Here is a 19654-nt window from a genome sequence, read left to right on the forward strand (position 1 = left end):
CATTGAGGAAAAAAGAAAAATGTGGTTGCACAACTGAGGCAATAAATCGCGTTGAGGGGACAAAAGAAAAATTTGGTTGTGCAACTTGACTAAAAGAAGGGAGTAGTAGATAGGACACATTCTAGTGATGGAGGGAAATTTGTGTGGGAATGGGGGGGGGGGGGCGGGGAGGGGAATTGTAGAGGAAGACCAGGGGATGAATACAATAAGGAGGTTGCAGTAATTAACCAGAGATGACGAGGTTTCCCCAGGATAAACTAGAGTGGCGATCCGGCACTAAATCAGCCTTCGGATGGGATACAACAACAACAACAACAACAAAAACAACGGTAGTGTAACTGCGTTCCCATGGGACTAGCTCCCCCTGACTGAGCCCCACGCGTCTGGTGCGACTGCTCGATACGATAGTCGAAACCGCGGGTCGGAATCGCGGGTCACTGCATTGCACTCTCGGCGAAAATTGTGCGCGAGCAGCAGCAGCCGGAGTTGTCGATACACGCGCCGAAATATGTTTCCTTCACATCGAAATAAAGTTTGCCTTATTATTACTGTTATTACTATTATTATTATTATTATTATTACACTAATGTTCGGAGAAAACAGAACACTCTGAACGACTAAAGATAGGGCTTCATATACACAGTACATGTACATTAGTATGTCCTGCGGAAATGATTAGGATTTCAGTCACCTCAATCTTACATATGTTTTCTTGACCGTTTGCCATTTCAGTTGAAAGCGTCTCTATACACGTGCAGATGTAAACGATGTTTTTCAGAAAATCATTAAGTGGTTCTCTGCACATGGGCTCTCACTAAACTTTGACAAAACACAGTATATACAGTTCCACACAGTAAATCGAATGACCCCATTAATAAATATAGATTTCGTTCAGAAATCGGTAGCTAAGGTAGAATATTCAAAATTTCTAGGTGTATGCATCGATGAGGGGTTGAACTGGAAAAAAACACACAGAGGATTTGCTGAAACGTTTGAGTTCAGCTACTTATGCTATTAGGGTCATTGCAAATTTTGGCGATATACATCTGAGTAAATTAGCTTATAAGATTATATTTTCATTCTCTGCTTTCGTATTCTTGGGTAACTCATCACTGAGTAAAAGAGTGTTCATTGCACAAAAGCGTGTAATCAGAATAATTGCTGGAGCTCATCCAAGATCATCCTGCAGACATTTATTTAAAGAGCTAGGGATCTTCACTGTAACCTAACAATATCTATATATTCACTTATGAAATTTGTTATCAACAATCCGAATGAATTCAAAAGTAATAGCAGTGTACATGGCTACAACACTAGGAGAAAGGATGATCACCACTACTCAAGGTTAAATCTAACTTTGGCTCAGAAGGGGGTAAATTATGCTGCCACAAACGTCTTTGGTCACTTACTTAATAGCATCAAAAGTCTGACAGATAGCCATTTAGCATTTAAAAGGAAATTAAAAGAATTTCTTAATGGCAACTCCTTCTACTCATTAGATGAATTTTTGTATATAGTAAGTGGGTAATTTCCCAAACACAAAAAAAAATAAAAAATATAAAAAAATTAAATAGAAAATTAAAATATTGAGTGTCATGTAATATTTTCTCTAATGTAATATCTTGTATAGACACCTTTTATTAACCTGACACGTTCCACATCATTACGAAGTGTCGTATTCATGATCTATGGAACAAGTGCTAATCTAATCTAATCTCTGATCTAATAATGTAAGTGACTGATCTTCAGTGTAATTCCAGTTTCAAATAAAAATCGTTTTACACTGAAATTGTCCAGGATGTCTGCATAGTTTTCCTCAGGTAGAGTTTCCACTTTTTCATAAAGAGTTTACAAAAGTGCTGTAACATTTCGATCAACGGATGTATATAAAAGACCTCTTTGAATTACGACACTAAATAAGACACGATTATGTGGAAACCTTAATGCGAACATCTGCAAAATTGTTCGTGTCGTCCATAAGCCAAAAGCCTGTACTTGATAACAATTACGTCTTCAGCAGATCAAAAATAATTAAATAATACTGAAAATGTGTTTTCTGTGTGATCTGTATTGTTGAGAAGTGCGAAATACAAAACAAAGTCGCACGCAGTCCGACTGCTTTGTAATTTAAAAGCGACACATTCGCGGTTTCCAGCTACTCGTACGGCCGACGAGCTGAATTCTTGACTGCCCCTGTTATAAAGTATTACCAGTCTATCAGGGGGGGGGGGGGGGGGGGGGGACGTCAAACGGTCCTACGTGGAGCAGGAGAGGCACCACAGGACATTTTAATTTCCAGTGCCTATACTTTTACATATAAATTCATAAAACTTTGTCAGCATGGCCAGGAAGGATTCAGAATTCACACTCGTAATAGTGGACGTTCGAAAACATAACGAAATGATTTTCTTTTTACATGTGAAATTTCATCATTTTTTGCTCTTACTAATGGCAGTATTTGTTGCTATAGGTACACTTTTCTTCATAAGTAAGAGAGTTTCTTCGATGAATTTTGTAAATCATACAAATCATACTTAAAGGCGTATGAAACTCTAGAATTTTCCAAATCAATTAAAAACTGTGGTAGAAATTGAGGTAATCAACTATATAATTTGTGTTTTTTTTCTAAACATGAAGTTTAAAATATAACAGTTCATTCGTTTTTTCATAAATTAAATAAATTCTAGAGTTTCATACACTTGTGAGTGTGGTATGTATGCTGTGCAAAATTCATCGAAGAATCTCTCTAAGTTCTGAAGAAAAGTGTACCTATAGCAATAAATGCAGCCATTAGTAAGTGAAAAAAATGATGAAATTTTGCAGGTAAAAAAAATTATTTTTTTATGTTTTCGAACTTCCACTGCAATGAGTGTGAATCCTGAATCCTTCCTGTTGATGCTGACAAAGTTTTATGAATTTATTAGTAAAAGTATAGACAGTGCAAATTAAATTGTCCAGTGATGCCTCTCCTGCTCCAAGTCGGCCAGTTTGACGTCCTACCCCCTTAATGGGTGTCTGCGGGTGCGCCCAACAACAACACTCGACGATGGAGTCCTCTTTCCCGAAGAGTCTCAGTTGTGGGTACGGTACAGCACGATGGTCATATCCGTGTGTGGATACTTCAAGAAGAAAAAATACGTCCAAATTGCATTCACCACCACCACTGTACAGCCCCAGCATTTAATGAGACAATATGAGATGACCTGCATACACAAAACGATTAACTCTGACGTGCATGGTTAGTAATGTGGACTACAGCTGTACTTAGTAAAGCTGGTGGCTGTCTCCTATCTTTACGAAGTCCAAATATTATCTTTCAACAAGATAATGCCTGGCCAGATGTTGCCCATGCTGTCCTGACCTACTTCGACACCGAGGACATTCGACTGTTGCCCTTGCCAGCACATTTTGCTGACCTCTCAACCACTGAAACCATTAAGATTGGCTGAGACACTGGCATGCCACCGCCCTCTAGGTGCTAGGTTGATGAGCTCTCGCACAGACCTGCAACAGTATGGAATGACGTATCTCTTTCTGTCATCGAAACTCAGTTGATACACACACAGCTTTGCACCATTGTTGCTGCTGGAAGTGGCATTTCTGTGTGTTAAATTCCGCGCCCTCTAATACCCCAAATCGTCCAAAAATGTAACTGTTTATGTTTTCTACTGCGGTGTATACACAAAATAACTGAAATTATGTTTCTCTGTCTTTGCTGGCTTTGAAATTTTGACAGCCAGCAGTGTGCATACACGACATCAAAGTGCATATCCGGTAGTACATGATGCGACTCCCGGTGTCTCATTGCTATGAATAAAGTAGTTGCAATCTTGGCGTAGGACTGAGTGTCTCAGTGACTTGTGTGAGAGTAGATGACCATCCCATGTTAGGGGGGGAGGGGGATATCACATTATTGATGCAGGAGAGCAACCTGACTAAGTGTGCTTGCGCATGCATGGGGTCCCACCTGCTAGGATCATGGCAGCCACAACTCTTCCGTTGGACTCAGGATCTACATCCTCGAAATCCTCCGATCGCAGCTCCTCCATAGCTGCATTCAAGACGTATGCCAGATGTGACGTCCACACTAGCAAGAGGGCATCTCCAAGCTGCAAAAGAACAACACAGCATCATCTGAAAGTCAGTCTCTCTCTCTCTCTCTCTCTCTCTCTCTCTCTCTCACACACACACACACACACACACACACACACACACACACACACACACACACACACACACACACACACACACACACAGTTCAGTAACTGTAAGCACAGAAGTCGAGGTCACATTAAGAAAGACACTATAGTTAGAGATCTGCAAGGACGTGGATATCTAAAGTAATGTTGACTTTGCAGTTAAAATCCTGAACCACCATATAGCCTTGACTGTATTTGTAAATATCTAAAATAATATTATTTTGTGGCTAAAATTTTAAGGACAGCAGCAGTATCACGATTTTTGTCTACTTTTGCATTACAAATGCTCGAAATAATGATTATTATAGTTTTGGTTGACAATGGCCATGCTGCAGTGGATACACTGGTTCCCATCAGATTACCAAAGTTTAGTTGGCACTTGGATGGATGACCATATGGGCCACCATACACTGTTGATCTACCAAAGTGCATCCAGTTTTGATATGGCAATTGAAGAGCTATTTGACCAAGTACTAGCGGTTTCAGGTCATGAGAACTGACAAATACTGGGAGACCAATATCCTGACCTAATGGCCCTACATGGTCAGTGTCATGGTAGCCTTCCATGGCCTGTTCATACATAGCAGTGGTTAGGCACTATTAATAAGCTTTCCAGAGAGAGTGCTACTATACTGGCTACGATGTCACGGAGGTGGTGTATGCGCTGTTGATATCTGCAGAATGGCAACAATGAGATCTTCCTCATTTACCATACAGTCACACGTCCATCTTGTTTCTGTCGTAACAGTAGCACGTTATGTTTGCCTCAGTCATGTTTCTTTGGGAGTAACAAAAGTTATTTACGTAATTGTACAAATAATTCAAAGGCCAAGATCGCTTAAACACTGTTTGCTAGATGACCAGTTTCAACACACTAAAGGTGCCATCGTCGGATCTGTGAAGATATAACATGACAGGTTTGAGAGAAGGCTTACATGAGTTACAGTATATACATTACTATTAGTACAGCACCACATACCTGAATGTAGCTTAAAGTGCATAAATCATTTGGATAAAACGATACATGAGGAAGGCCAGCTGATATAAAATCATTGTCGCAGAAATAAAATATTTATACAACAGAGTGATCGACCCACAACACACTACGTGATCACCGCAATTTACGTAATTACCGAAATCTGCCGCAAAGTGACAGAAAGATTGACAGGATGCTCCATCCATTGGAATCTTTGCTTCATGCTCTGAGTACTGTACATGTTACATCCACATTAATAGTATTCAACAGAGCAATACATCTATAAACAATCCACTTAAATACAGGTTGTTTACATAAACTGCCACATATTGGCGGAAACCAATACTTCTTGAGATATGCTCCGTTTTAGTTGTAACTATTATGTGTAGTATACAGTGATGTATGCTGTCACAAGAGATGGCGAATTAAGTTACTATGAGAGCGTGCTGGAAAACAGTGCGTCTGAATATGTTATATGTAAATGCTTAAACCTTTGTATAGAACAGATATTGTTAACATTCTAAATAGTAATTATTCGTATCTACATATTTGCAGCCTTTTGCTCTGAACTCTACGTTGTAACCCGTGTAAAGTAAATGTCCGAGAGCGTGGGAAACAGCGAGGTGTAATCAGATATTGAAGTCGAAGATTTCGGCCACACGTGGATCACACTCTCCTTCAGTATAACAATGCCAGACCACACACGGGCATTGTGACATATGCTACTATCACCCGCCTTGGTTTCACTGTCATCGATTCTCCTCCATACAGTCCCGACTGGGGCCCAATCAATTTTCATCCAAAACTTAAAAAGTGCCACCGTCTCAGCAAGCCCTCTTACACTATGCACATGTAGGTAGATGCCTCTTGTTGACCAGTCACGGAGGTGAAGCATCAGTATCACTTCATTACCACCGGTGGGCAGGAACTGTTAATGATAGACTTGAGCAGGTTAACAGAAGCTGTGTATCACAATTTCCTGAATGATAAATTACCAGCGCTGTTGGAGAACGTTAGCCAGCAGATACACAATAGCTGTCTCTGACAGAATTACATTGTCGCCGGCAAACGTCTAAGCTTTCATTTCTTCTCCATGGATTTTAATTCCTACTCCATTTTTTTCTTTTGTTTCCTTTACTGCTTGCTCAATATACAGATTGAATAACATCGGGTCCGCAGCTCGTGGCCGTGCGGTAGCGTTCTCGCTTCCCACGCCCGGGTTCCCGGGTTCGATTCCCGGCGGGGTCAGGGATTTTCTCTGCCTCGTGATGACTGGGTGTTGTGTGCTGTCCTTTGTAGCTTTCTGTTAAAAATGGCACCTACACCTTCAGAGGAGCAGTCTAAAGGTGTAGTCGTTTTCAGCCAGAAAACTATCTTGATGCAGCTTCCGAAACTAATCTGTCCTGTACAAGCCTCTGCGTCCCTGCGTAACTACTGCAAGCTACATTCATTCGAACCTACTTACAGTTCCCAAACACCCATTTGATCTTGATTCCAGTACTCACGCGTTTGCTTCCCTCATTTTTTTTACCCCTGACACGCTACCGAACTATCCATTCTTGATGCTGCACGATGCATCATAGAAACCGATTCTCTCTTTTAGTCAGGTTGTCCCGTAAATTTCTTTTCTCGCCAATTCCATGCTGTACTTCTTCATTAGTTACCCTTATCTACCTATTCAGTCTTCAGTACTCTTCTGCAGTGCCATATTTCAAAAGGTTGTGTCCCATTCTTGTCAATATGTTTATAGTCTTCATTTCACAAATTCTCTGAGAAGATATTTTGTCTCGCCTACATTTGTATTCGATCCTCTTGTCCAGAAAAGATTTCCTTGCTATTGCCAATTTGAATTTTATATCTCTACTTCTACCTTTATCAGTGTTTTTCTTGTCTAGATACTAAAAACCTAGTACTTTAACCTTGTTATTTCCTAACCTAATACTGTCAGTATCACTTAACATAATTCGAACTACACTTAATTACCCTCGTCTTACTGTTATGTTCTCCTTCTAACCTCTTTTCGAAACACATTTCAATCCATTCAACTTATCTTCAAAGTAGTTTGCTGTTTCTGATATAATGCGCCATCAACTGCAAAGCTTAAACTTTTGTGTCTTTCTCTCTGAACTTCTTCCAAATTTTTCTTTCGTTTCCCCTACTGATTCCTCAATGTTTAGGGTGGACAACGTGAGGAATGAGCTATAGCGCTGTCTCACTTCAGTCTATGTCCTTGATTCCCGTACTCAAGCTTTCGTTTCCTCCTATTTTCCTATATTCTGGTTTCTCTGGTTGGATAACACTGAAATTACAAATACTGATTGACAGTCACCAATGTCAAAAGTATTTTTCTGACTCTACCTAATCTGTAAATGTAGATTTTTTAAATGCTGACTGTGGTTGAGGAAGCTTTATCTATTTGTGTCCCTGCGTTTCTTCCTTCGTGAAAGGGAATTGTTACATGCAAGACTGTCTGTGGGTGGGGAAAATGTTGCTGTGGCCTATTTGCAGTGCGGGAGTGGAGGGTATCTACGGTGAAGTCAGAAGGCGTCACCAACAGCGGAATCCTGTTACCAGCTACTCACCAGCCAGATACACGCGATGGTGATGATCCCCACTCGCAGGTCGATGCAGAAGCAGCATTTGCCCACTCTGCAGCACATGCTTCCGCCCTCACACACCCTGCCAAGAAAGAAAAAAGTCAGTCTACTCATTCACAGATCATTTTACATCTACACTGCTATGCATAAAAATTACAGCACCGTGAAGACAACTTGTAACAAACGTCGAAGTAGTATGAAGTGTCCACGAAGGCCCACCATAGAGGATCTCAGCAGCTTCACTAGACTAGCGCCCGAGAGGTGAGATGTTGTTGGCTCGTGCATACAGGCTGGTATAGTCATGCACGTACTCCGAGTTACGCAATGTGCTTTGCAGTATGAATTTTGACTCCGCAGCGAAGTGTGCGCTGACATGAGACTTCCCGGCAGATTTAAGCTGTGTGCCAGACAGGGACTCAAACCCAGGACCTTTTTGTCAGGAGTCGCAAGTTGCTCACGAGAACATTGGTAAGTAAGTGATGTACTGGCGGAGGTGAAACAGTGAGGACGGGTCATGCTTAGCCAGGTCAGTTGTTTGGGCACTTAACCAGTGAAAGGCAGAGGTCCTGCGCTCGGGCCCTTGTCTGCTACATAGGTTTAAACTGGCAGGACGTTTCAGGATATGAGCATGTTTGCAGCAACACAAGAATCCCCACGGGCAGTGCGTCGATATCTTGAGCCCCATGGGTTGTCTGCGCAGCGAACATTGTTGCAGCTTGTCAAAGAGAGATGTATGTGAAATTCGCCAAAAATATTATTTTTGTGCCACTAGATTGTTCTGAAGCATCTTAGAAACATTGTCTCCAATTTCTCAGATCTTAATTCGTGCTAAAAATTAAGTGATAGCTATTTTGTTTCAATCAATGCGCAGTAGCGTGTCCCGTTTTCTACACGATTCCGCCCTTGTTTTCTTTTATTATTTTCTGCCATCAGGGAAGACATCTGTAGCGCATAGAAGGGTGTGAGTCCACTTATGGTTCTATTAATTACAATTTATTAAAGACATGCACCCATGGTGGAACACGAAACCCGCAAAAAAAAATTCAGTAGCTTCATTTAGACGAGACGCTCAGAGACAGCATTTTGCTAATCTAACGTTATTCTGTCAGAGACGGGAAAGTACTTGGAAGAGCAGTTGAACGGAATGGACAGTGTCTTGAAAGGAGGGTATAAGATGAACACCAACAAAAGCAAAACGAGGATAATGGAATGTAGTCGAATTAAGTCGGGTGATGCTGAGGGAATTAGATTAGGAAGTGAGACACTTAAAGTGGTAAAGGATTTTTGCTATTTGGAGAGCAAAATAACTGATGATGGTCGAAGTAGAGAGGATATAAAATGTAGACTGGCAATGACAAGGAAAGCATTTCTAAAGAAGAAAAATTTATTAACATCGAGTATAGATTTAAATGTCCGGAAGTATTTGTATGGAGTGTAGCTATGTATGGAAGTGAAACATGGACGATTAATAGTTTGGATAAGAAGAGAATAGAAGCCTTCGAAATATGGTGCTACAGAAGAACGCTGAAGATTCGATGAGTAGATCACATAACTAATGAGGAGGTATTGAATAGAATTGGGGAGAAGAGGAGCTTGTGGCACAACTTGACTAGAAGAAGGGATCAGTTGGTAGGACATGTTCTGAGACATCGAGGGATTACCAATTTAATATTGGAGCGCAGCGTGGAAGGTAAAAATCGAAGAGGCAGACCAAGAGATGAATACACTAGGCAGATTCAGAAGGATGTAGGCTGCAGTAGGTACTGGGAGATGAAGAAGCTTTCACAGGATAGAGTAGCATGGGAGAGGTGCATTAAACCAGTCTCAGGACTGAAGACAACAACAACAACAACAACAACAACAACAGCATCAGCAACAATATCACAGTTATTATTATTTTCCATTGTGTGCTTAATGTGTACTCGGACTTCGCAGCTAGATCTCCTAACTCCTTGAATTTTTTTTATCGAAACCCATTATTTTTAATTTATTTTTTCTATGCTCGTTATTACCATTCATTGCCGAATCTACACCACGATCACAACTGACGGAGGTGCGGATGTTGTTACAGAATATAATTGCTCTGATACTGTGAACGGAACCTCTAGAAGGAAAAAATGTCCAATTTGTATTTTTGTAGCAGCCAGGCAGCAACATGTCATTATTTACTCCATTAGTTGCTGGGAGGCCGGCCGGGGTGGCCGAGCGGCTCTAGGCGCTACAGTCTGGAACCGCGCTGCTGCTAGGATCGCAGGTTCGAATCCTGCCTCGAGCATGGATGTGTGTGATGTCCTTAGGTTAGTTGGTTTACGTAGTTCTAAGTTCTAGGGGACTGATGACCTCAGATGTTAAGTCGCATAGTGCTCAGAGCCATTTGAACCATTTTTTGGTGAACTGCTGGGAGGGCCCCGTTTTTAGTAATACGGGAGTGTTACTGGTTTATTTTACTGTGTTTATGCCGGTCGTTAGCACAGGGGAATACTGATCAACTTGACACGTCATTCATGCAGACTCCGTAAAATTTCCGCATAGGTATGAGTCAACTACAGGACTTAGTCTCTGACTAAGAGGGTTTCGAAGGAAAGCAGGAAATCTGAATGCAGTCGGGCGTCCTTCACATCAATTCTCCGTGAAACCACAGCTGTCATTAGGCTTAGCCGTCAGTCGTCACATTAACACTGCTGTCAGTCGCATCAAGATTCCTCTCTACAGTTAAGAAATCGTTTAGAACTCGTTTCAGTCCAACAAAGTTGACGTTTCTTATAACTTACCTAGAAATTGTCGAATAAAAACGCCCGTTTCTAGCCATATGATAAAATTTTGGGGATTAACACATCATGTGTCAACAATTATTGTTTTCTGGCCTTTACTTGTGATCTGACTTGCGGCGAAAACACCTCAAAATCACCATAGTTACAAATAGTACATTTGTATTAGTGTAAGGATGCTAATATTTTACACTTAAAATGAAACAAAATTAAACACCATTTCTACTTGTAATGTGAACTCTTAGTGCAATAATTTTACAATTGCATGATGTAATGCGAGGTAACGCCTGTAAATTAATAATTTTAAGTGAAGATTTCCCCTGTACACATAATCACCTTAAAAGGTGATCGCATTGAAACTGACGCGTCGAGGAAGAGAGAGCTTCCAAGTTCAGAACTCGCGTCATTACAAGAATTGTCGAACAAAAACTTGAAATCTGTTTACAAATGGAAAAGATGAAATAGTCTTTTTTTGTCACCGTCTCCGTAGTGAACATACCACAAAAAATGGTTCAAATGGCTCTGAGCATTATGGGAGTTAACATCTAAGGTCATCAGTCCCCTAGAACTTAGAACTACTTAAACCTTACTAACCTAAGGACATCACACACATCCATGCCCGAGGCAGGATTCGAACCGGCGACCGTAGCGGTCGCGCAGTTCGAGACTGAAGCGCCTAGAACCGCTCGGCCACACCGGCCGGCTGAACATACCACAGAAAATCCAGAGAGATTCTGGTCGTATGTAAATCATTCCATCGGCAAAACACAATCAATGCCTTTTCTACGCGATAGTAGTGGAAATACTATCGATGACAGTGTTGCTAAAGCAGACATACTAAACACGGCCTTCTGAAATTCCTTCAGCAAAGAAGACGAAGTAAATATTCCAGAATTCGAATCAAGAACAGCTGCCAACATCAATAATTTAGAAGCAGATAACCTCGGAGTAGTGAAGCAACTTAAATCACTTAATAAAAGCATATCCTCTGGTCCAGACTGTATACCAATTTGGTTCCTTTCAGGGCATGGTGGTGCAACAGCTCCATACTTGATAATCATGTACAACTATTCACTCGACGAAATATCCATATCCAAGGATGGGTAAGTCGCACAGGTCACACCAATATTCAGGGAAGGCACTAGAAGTAATCTACTAAATACGAAATTAGAGTTCCATATCATTAACGTCGATATGCAGTAGGATTTTGGAACATATATTGTGTTCGAACTTTATGAAGTACCTCGAAGAGAAAGGTTCATTGACACACAGTCAACACGGATTGAGAAAACTCCTTTCTTGGGATATACAACTAACTCTTTACTCACACAAAGTGCTGAGTGCTACCCACAAAGCCGGCCGGGGTGACCGAGCGGTTCTACGCGCTACAGTCTGGAACCGCACGACCGCTACGGCCGCAGGTTCGAATCCTGCCTCGGGCATAGATGTGTGTGATGTCCTTAGGTTAGCTAGGTTTAAGTAGTTCTACGTTCTAGGGGACTGATGACCTCCGAATAGTGCTTAGAGCCATTTGAACCATTTTCCTATCCAGAAGCCTTTTGACACCGTACCTCACAAGCAGCTTATAATCAATTTGCGCGCTTATGGAATATCGTGAATGCCCATTCTTCTTCCTATCCGCACACACACACGCACACACACACACACACACACACACACACACACACACACACACACACACACATATATATATATATATATGGCCAAGGATGCTACAGCGACATACTGTACGTTTACTTCGGAGATGTTTTCCGACAAGGAAACTGGCATGACAACTTAGTCTGATCATTTAGCTTTTGGGAACCAGTGTGCAATCTCTGTTGATTTTGGTATTCGAAAGAAGGCAGCTTGCTCTTCGGAAAAGCGTCTGTCTTGATGTGTTCAAATCTTAAAGTGATCGTCATTTTAAGTGCGTTTGACTCTAAATATTCTCTTGAAACGCCAGCAGTTCAATTTTTTATTGATAGTAACGACAGATTATTCAGAATTGAGAACTAAATCTTGAGTTACAGTGTAAAGTTGCCTAATCTCTTATGTATGAAATTTGGGAATAGAGAGTACTAGAAATCGTGGCACTGTATGTTACAACGGAATTTGAAGTATTTATCCTGTAACTGTAAAAGACTGGATTGCATATTTAACGAATTTTTTTTCTCTCTTGCAGGTAAGCTTCTTCACGTATGTGCCAGCCTTTGTGACAAGACTGCTTGGCGAAGGCAGCCAGGGTATGTACTGAAAGTTTTCCATGCGTCCACGAGAGTAGGACAGGCATCAGACACGTCTGGGACACGTTTTATTAGATCCACCAGACCAACAACAACAAAATAAATGGAAATCGTCCTTTACTTTAACCTCGTACAGTTTTGCGATGGCTTCATATTAGCGAAGTTGCTAAATTTCAGGCAAAATCTTTTATTAGCCATTAACCAAACATTTGCGGACCTATGTTTATATGAACTTTTTTCTTTAGTTTTACTTGTAGAATAACATACTAAGATATTTGCATATCTTCGTGAATCACCATGTACATACGAATGTAATTAGACGATTAGGGTACAAAATACACTGCTAACAAACACCCCAAAACAATTGTATGAATACGGAAAGTGAACGGAAATACGAGTAATCCGCTGAATTAGAGGCCAATATCACTAACGTCGATTTGCAGTAGGGGTTTGGAACATATGCTGTGTTCTAACGTTATGAATTACGTCGAAGAAAACGATTTGGTTCAAATGGCTCTGAGCACTATGCGACTTAACTTCTGCGGTCAACAGTCGCCTAGAACTTAGAACTAATTAAACCTAACTAACCTAAGGACATCACACAGATCCATGCCCGAGGCAGGATTCGAACCTGCGACCGGAGCGGTCGCTCGGCTCCAGGCTGTAGCGCCTAGCGCATCTCGTGGTCGTGCGGTAGCGTTCTCCTTCCCACGCCCGGGTTCCCGGTTTCGATTCCCGGCGGGGTCAGGGATTTTCTCTACCTCGTGATGGCCGGGTGTTGTGTGATGTCCTTAGGTTAGTTAGGTTTAAGTAGTTCTAAGTTCTAGGGGACTGATGACCATAGATGTTAAGTCCCATAGTGCTCAGGCCACTTTTTTTTTTTTTTTTTTTTTTTTTTTTTTGTAGCGCCTAGAACCGCACGGCCACTCCGGCCGGCGGAAACGATTTATTGACACATAATCAGCACGGATTCAGAAGACATCGTTCTTGTGAAATACCACTAGTTCTTTATACTCATCAAGTAATAAGTGCTATCGACAGGAGGTGTCAAATTGATCCCATATTTTTAGATTTCCAGAAGACTAAGACACCGTTCCTCACAACCGGCTTCTAACCAAACTGTTGTGGAATAGAGCCTCATTTGTGCGACTGTACTCGTGGTTTTCTGTCACAAAGGTCACAATTCATAATAGTAAACGGAAAGTAATCGAGAAAAACAGAAGTAATATCTGGCGTTCCCTAAAGAAGTGTTATAGGCCCTCTATTGATCCTGATCTGTATTAACGACACAGGAGGCAATCTGAGTAGCCGCACTTGATTGTTTGCGGATTACCGTCTTGTAAAGTCATCTGATGTCCAGAACGAGTTGCAAAATGATTTTGATAAGATATTTGTACGGTGCGAAAAGTGGCAATTGACCCTGAATAAAGAAAAGTGTGTAGTTATTCACATTAGCACTAAAAGATATCCGCGAAATTTGGATTACGTGGTAAGTCACACAAACCTGAATTCAACTAAATACTTAGGGATTACAATTACAAATAACCTAAATTGGAACGATGTGGGTAGAGCAAACCAAAGACTGCGATTCATTGGCAGATCACTTAGAAGGTGCAATAGGTCTACTAAAGAGAGTTTTGCTGTGCGGTGTGGGATCCGCATCAGGTGGGAATGACGGATGACATCGAAAAATTTGAAACAGGGATGCTCATTTTGTACTACCGCAAAATAGGAGAGACAGTGCCACAGACACGATACGTGAATTGAATTGGAGTGGCAATCATTAAAACAAAGGCGTTTTTCATTGGGACGGGATCTTCTCATGAAATTTCAATCATCAGTGTTCCTCTTCTGGTTGCGAAAACAATCTGGTGGCACCCACCTACAAGGGGAGACATGACGCTCATGTTGTTGTTCTGGTCTTCAGTCCTGAGACTGGTTTGATGCAGCTCTCCATGCTACTCTACCCTGTGCAAGCTTCCTCACTTCCCAGTACCTACTGCAGCCGACATCCTTCTGAATCTGCTTAGTGTACTCATCTCTTGGTCTCCCTCTACGATTTTTATCCTCCACGCTGCCCTCCAATACTAAATTTGGTGATCCCTTGAGACCTTAGAACATGTCCTACCAACCGGTCCCTTCTTCTAGTCAAGTTGTGCCACAAATTTCTCTTTTCTCCAATTCTATTCAGTACAACCTCATTATTTATGTTATCTACCCATCTAATCTTCAGCTTTCTTCTGTAGCACCACATTTCGAAAGCTTCTATTCTCTTCTTGTCCCAACTATTTATCGTCCACGTTTCATTTCCATACATGGCTACACTCCATACAAATACTTTCAGGAACGACTTCCTTACACTGAAATCTATACTCGATGTTAACAAATTTCTCTTCTTCGGAAACGCTTTCCTTGCCATTGCCAGTCTACATTTCATATCCTCTCTTCTTCGACCATCATCAGTTATTTTGCTCCCCAAATAGCAAAATTCTTTTACCACTTGAAGTGTCTCATTTCCTAATCTAATTCCCTCAGCATCATCCGATTTCATTCGACTACATTCCATTATCCTCGTTTTCCTTTTGTTGGTGTTCATCTTATATCCTCCATTCCGTTTAACTGCTCTTCCAAGCCCTTTGCTGTCTCTGACAGAATTACGATGACATCGGCGAACCTCAACATTTTTATTTCTTCTCCATGGATTTTAATACCTACTCCGAATTTTTATTTTGTTTCCTTCACTGCTTGCTCAATATACAGATTGATTAGCATCGGGGAGAGGCTACAACCCTGTCTCACTCCCTTCCCAACCACTGCTTCCCTTTCATGTCCCTCGACTCTTAAAACTGCCATCTGGTTTCTGCACAAATTGTAATTAGCCTTTCACTCCCTGTGTTTCACCCCTACCACCTTTAGAGTTTGAAAGAGAGTATTCCAGTCAACATTGTCAAAAGCTTTTTCAAAGTCTATAAATGCTAGAAACGTAGGTTTGCCTTTCCTTAATCTAGCTTCTAAGATAAGTCGTAGGGTCAGTATTGCCTCACGTGTTGCGATATTTCTACGGAATCCAAACAGATTTTCCCCGAGGTTTCTACTAGTTTTTCCATTCGTCTGTAAAGAATTCGCGTTAGTATTTTGCAGCCGTGACTTATTAAACCTAACTAACCTAATGACATCACACACATCCATGCCCGAGGCAGGACTCGAACCTGCGGCCGTAGCGGTCGCTCGGTTCCAGACTGAAGCGGCTACAACCGCTCGGCCACACTCGCCGGCTATTTTGAATAGCAGGGCCTTCATTGTGAATAGCAGAGTGACCACGTAAATGTATGACAATATCTGCTCGCTCTCGCCCGCTTTTCGTATTCTTAGGATTCCTACTATTGATCGCCATCTAACTATTTCAGACTTACTACATGGCATTGTGGCAGTAGTTAGCACTGTAGGCGCTGCTGCGCTGTGTTCCAATTAGGAGCACACCAGCCGCCGGTTAACCTACCATTCATTCCAAAGTAGTTTTGAAGTTGACGGAGGTGACGTCAGAGGAAGCAGTTGGCAGCCCGTGTGAAGTGAGTGAGGGGAAGAAGGGCGGAATGGCGGCTTGCCCACCAGGTGGTGACGCGTCGCTAGAGTTAGCCTAGCGAGCGAAGGAACAACCTCGTCAATACACAAGACCGGTGAGCCACACGCGAGGCAAATCCTGTACTGTCACGCACAGCTGACGTCACACATACAGGCCGACACGGAGCGGGCGACACAAGCGCATGACGTCAGCCACCACTACTTACGAATTCGCTTCCCTCTGCGTTAAGCCGTCGGCACACGGACCGTGCATCCGAACGTTAAGCGTGCCGGGTTTCTGACGTCATGGCGTGGAACAGCACGTTCGGGAGTCTTTCCGAACGTGCAGAGCAGTATCTAGCATGTCAGATATTCTGAGCGTGCGCGTGAGAGCGTTGACCAATCAGATGGCACAACACCACCTACGTCACACGCACGCCATCTCCCTTCAGCACAGAGTTGTAAGCCGCCGTACTGGCATACATTTCAAGCCCGTACGTATACATGCCATTTCTGAGCACCAGCAATTTGAGAATCACTCGAAAACTCGTTGTTAACTGTTTGATTCGTTGCAATAAAACATCGAGAAACGTCATATTCGTGGCGAAAGAATTATTGTAACTTGCGTATTATGAGAGCATGCTCTCTGAAGGCTGTGATACACTGAGGATTCACCAAAAACGCATTGTTCTTGGTACAATTAGTTATAATTAAATTTCAAGTAGTAACGTAGCTACGATTAAAGCTTTTAGCAAGTGGCAACAGGCTAGGCTTGGCTAAAGAAGATTCGTTGTTGGTTTAGCGTAGGGTACTGTGCAGTTGGTGTAGTGCATAACGTTTAAGTCAGTTTTACCTCTGACGAAGATGACAGAGATGCCGGCGCGGTAGCTCATCGTGTTCAGTCAGAGGGTTTAGCTACCCTCTGTAATTAAAAAATAAATAAATAAAAACGGATTGAACGGATCAACGAAGAAACTGAACGAGTGTCATCAGGCGCCCGCCAAGAACAAAGTCAACAAAAAATACAAAAAAATGAGATTTTTTTAAAAAAAGCGTAGTGACTAACGTCACACATTGGCGTCAAAAAGCGTGGTAGTTCAATGGTTCGCGTCTCACCACGTTCAAATTTTTTTTCTAACATTCGCGTTTTTAATAGGTTCTGATGCTTTATGATTAGTTTAATATAAATATATACTGTAATATTTGATGTTATGTAAATATAAGGAGTGATTTTGTTCGATTGGCTTAATCTACAAGGCAACTTGCGCTACTTGTATAAAGCTATTTTGCTCCTTTTTCTTTTACGTTGCGTAATTCAAATGATGCAGAGATTCTGCTACTGGATAGGAACTGTGATCAAGTAAGAATGATCTTGGAGTTTTACTAAAATGTGGGAATGATAAAATAATGTTTATCTTATGTGGAGAACTATTGCAAATTTGTATCGCACTGTTTGTAATGGATCTTTTATAAGCCTGTGTGCTTACTGATTGGACATTGTACTTTCCTTTTCCTCTTGAGATACGTACACGGATATTGAAGTTTTTTTGTGTATTTTACATACAGAATAACGTGACTAGCATATGTACAATGGAGAAAATGTGCGTTTTAACAGAGCTAACGCGGGAATTTTACGCGCGCCCGTTTAATAAACAGTGTGATTTACGAACTAGAAACATCGCGCAACTGCCGCTGGAGTGCGTTGCGATCGCGTATACCACGTTAGGGCCCACGTACCGTTTGCACAAGTCGCATCGTTTTTGAGCGTTCAGCAGCACGTTGACCTCGGCACGCTCAACGTTGACTTTCGACAGCACGGTCCGTGTGCCGACAGCTTTAGGCCGAGCGGACCGTCGTCACGGCCGGCCGCAGTGGCCGAGCGGCTCTAGGCGCTTCAGTTTGGAACCGCGCGATCGCTACCGTCGCAGGTTCGAGTCCTGCCTCGGGCATGTATGTGTGTGATGTCCTTAGGTTAGTTAGGTTTAAGTAGTTCTAAGTTCTAGGGGACTGATGACCTCAGTCCCATAGTGCTCAGAGCCGTCGTCACAATAGAGGTGTACTCGTGAAGCTCGCTTCACACTGAGCCGAACACTAGCGAACGAGCCTCAACGAACGATAATTTTCTGTGTTGTAAACGGTACACTAGCGTGAGCGAACTGCATTCGGTCGCGTTCGATTCGCATTCGCTAATATTCGTTTGTATTCCGATGGTTGTCGGTATTTTAGCGAACCGCCAACGGAAGTTGGCATCCTCTTCGCTTCCTCTGTCGACTTCTTGACTTCTGTTGTTGACACAGGTCGCAGTGAACTTTGGATAGTTCTGGAGTGAATGCATACCTGCCAACTCTCCCGATTTAGGCGAGACACTCCCGATTTTCCACTTTTTCTCCCGCCTCCAGATTATTTCAGTATTTCTCCCGATTTTTATTAGTTATCGTCAAACTTACGATATTTGTTTTGAAAACCCGCCGTTTCAGGGTTTTTTTTCCGCCAGTTGCCGGAATTCGTTGGGTATTGGTCGACCTTAATCGATACGTATCGACGTTTATAGAAATCAGGAAGTCGCGCGCGATTTATATATCGATAGTTATTTTTCCTCTTTCCCGCGCATTTTGTCGAAGATGTACCCGTGTCCCGTACTGCACAATGTTCTGCTTGGACGTGTGTTGATGCATATTGTCGTAGTGTTTTGATTCGGGGCTTTGTTTTTAAACATGGCCAAAAAATATAACTCCGTCTTCTTAAAACAATTTCCGGAACTGTTTCCGTGCATTATCGAGTCGAGGAAAGGTCCGTTGTTTGCTTTTTGTACCGATTGCCGATGTCGAAACAAAAAGGCACCGAGACAATTTTAAGTGCGTCAGTAACAATAAAAAACTGGAATTCAGCGACAAATGTGAAAGTGATGGAGTGATAAATGCTGAATGTTTATTTACATCTTTTATTTCAGAACATAATTTTCCGATTAATTGCGCTGACCATGCGAGTCACCTGTTCCGGAAAATGTTCCCGGATAGCAGTATAGAGAAAAAATACAGCTGCGGAAGGACAAAAACTGTCGCAATTATCGGAGAAACTGCTGCTCCTGAAAAATAAAAAAGAAGTGGTTGTGTTAAGACTTCGGCATACACCGGAGAACCAGTTGGCAAGCCTGTTTTTACAGTTTTTATGTGTGTTACAAAACAGTATGGTGGACGCTGTTTTACGGCAATCACACTTTTTTTTCTAATGACAAAAACATCCCAACCTAACAGCAATTGGCTGGGCGAAACTACAATTAAGGGTTACGGAATCAACATTTTTCGTA

At 41.9% G+C, this 19654-nt stretch overlaps 2 protein-coding genes across 2 annotated transcripts in view; one reads left to right on the forward strand and one right to left on the reverse strand.

Moving 5' to 3' along the window:
* The window catches only part of LOC126292035 (amyloid-beta-like protein), a 1795419-nt gene that overhangs the window by 800681 nt on the left and 975084 nt on the right, over positions 1–19654 (forward strand). The window lies entirely within an intron of this gene.
* The window catches only part of LOC126292042 (uncharacterized), a 51357-nt gene that overhangs the window by 15011 nt on the left and 16692 nt on the right, over positions 1–19654 (reverse strand). Inside the window, exons 2-3 of the mRNA XM_049985841.1 lie at positions 7758–7854; positions 3968–4109 (exon numbers count right to left, since the gene is read on the reverse strand). Coding sequence (XP_049841798.1) covers positions 3968–4109; positions 7758–7835 — 220 coding nt within the window. The 5' untranslated portion in view covers positions 7836–7854. The remainder of the gene's footprint in view (positions 1–3967; positions 4110–7757; positions 7855–19654) is intronic.

This window comes from Schistocerca gregaria, chromosome 9 (assembly GCF_023897955.1).
Source record: "Schistocerca gregaria isolate iqSchGreg1 chromosome 9, iqSchGreg1.2, whole genome shotgun sequence".
NCBI classification, from domain to species: Eukaryota; Metazoa; Arthropoda; class Insecta; order Orthoptera; family Acrididae; genus Schistocerca; species Schistocerca gregaria.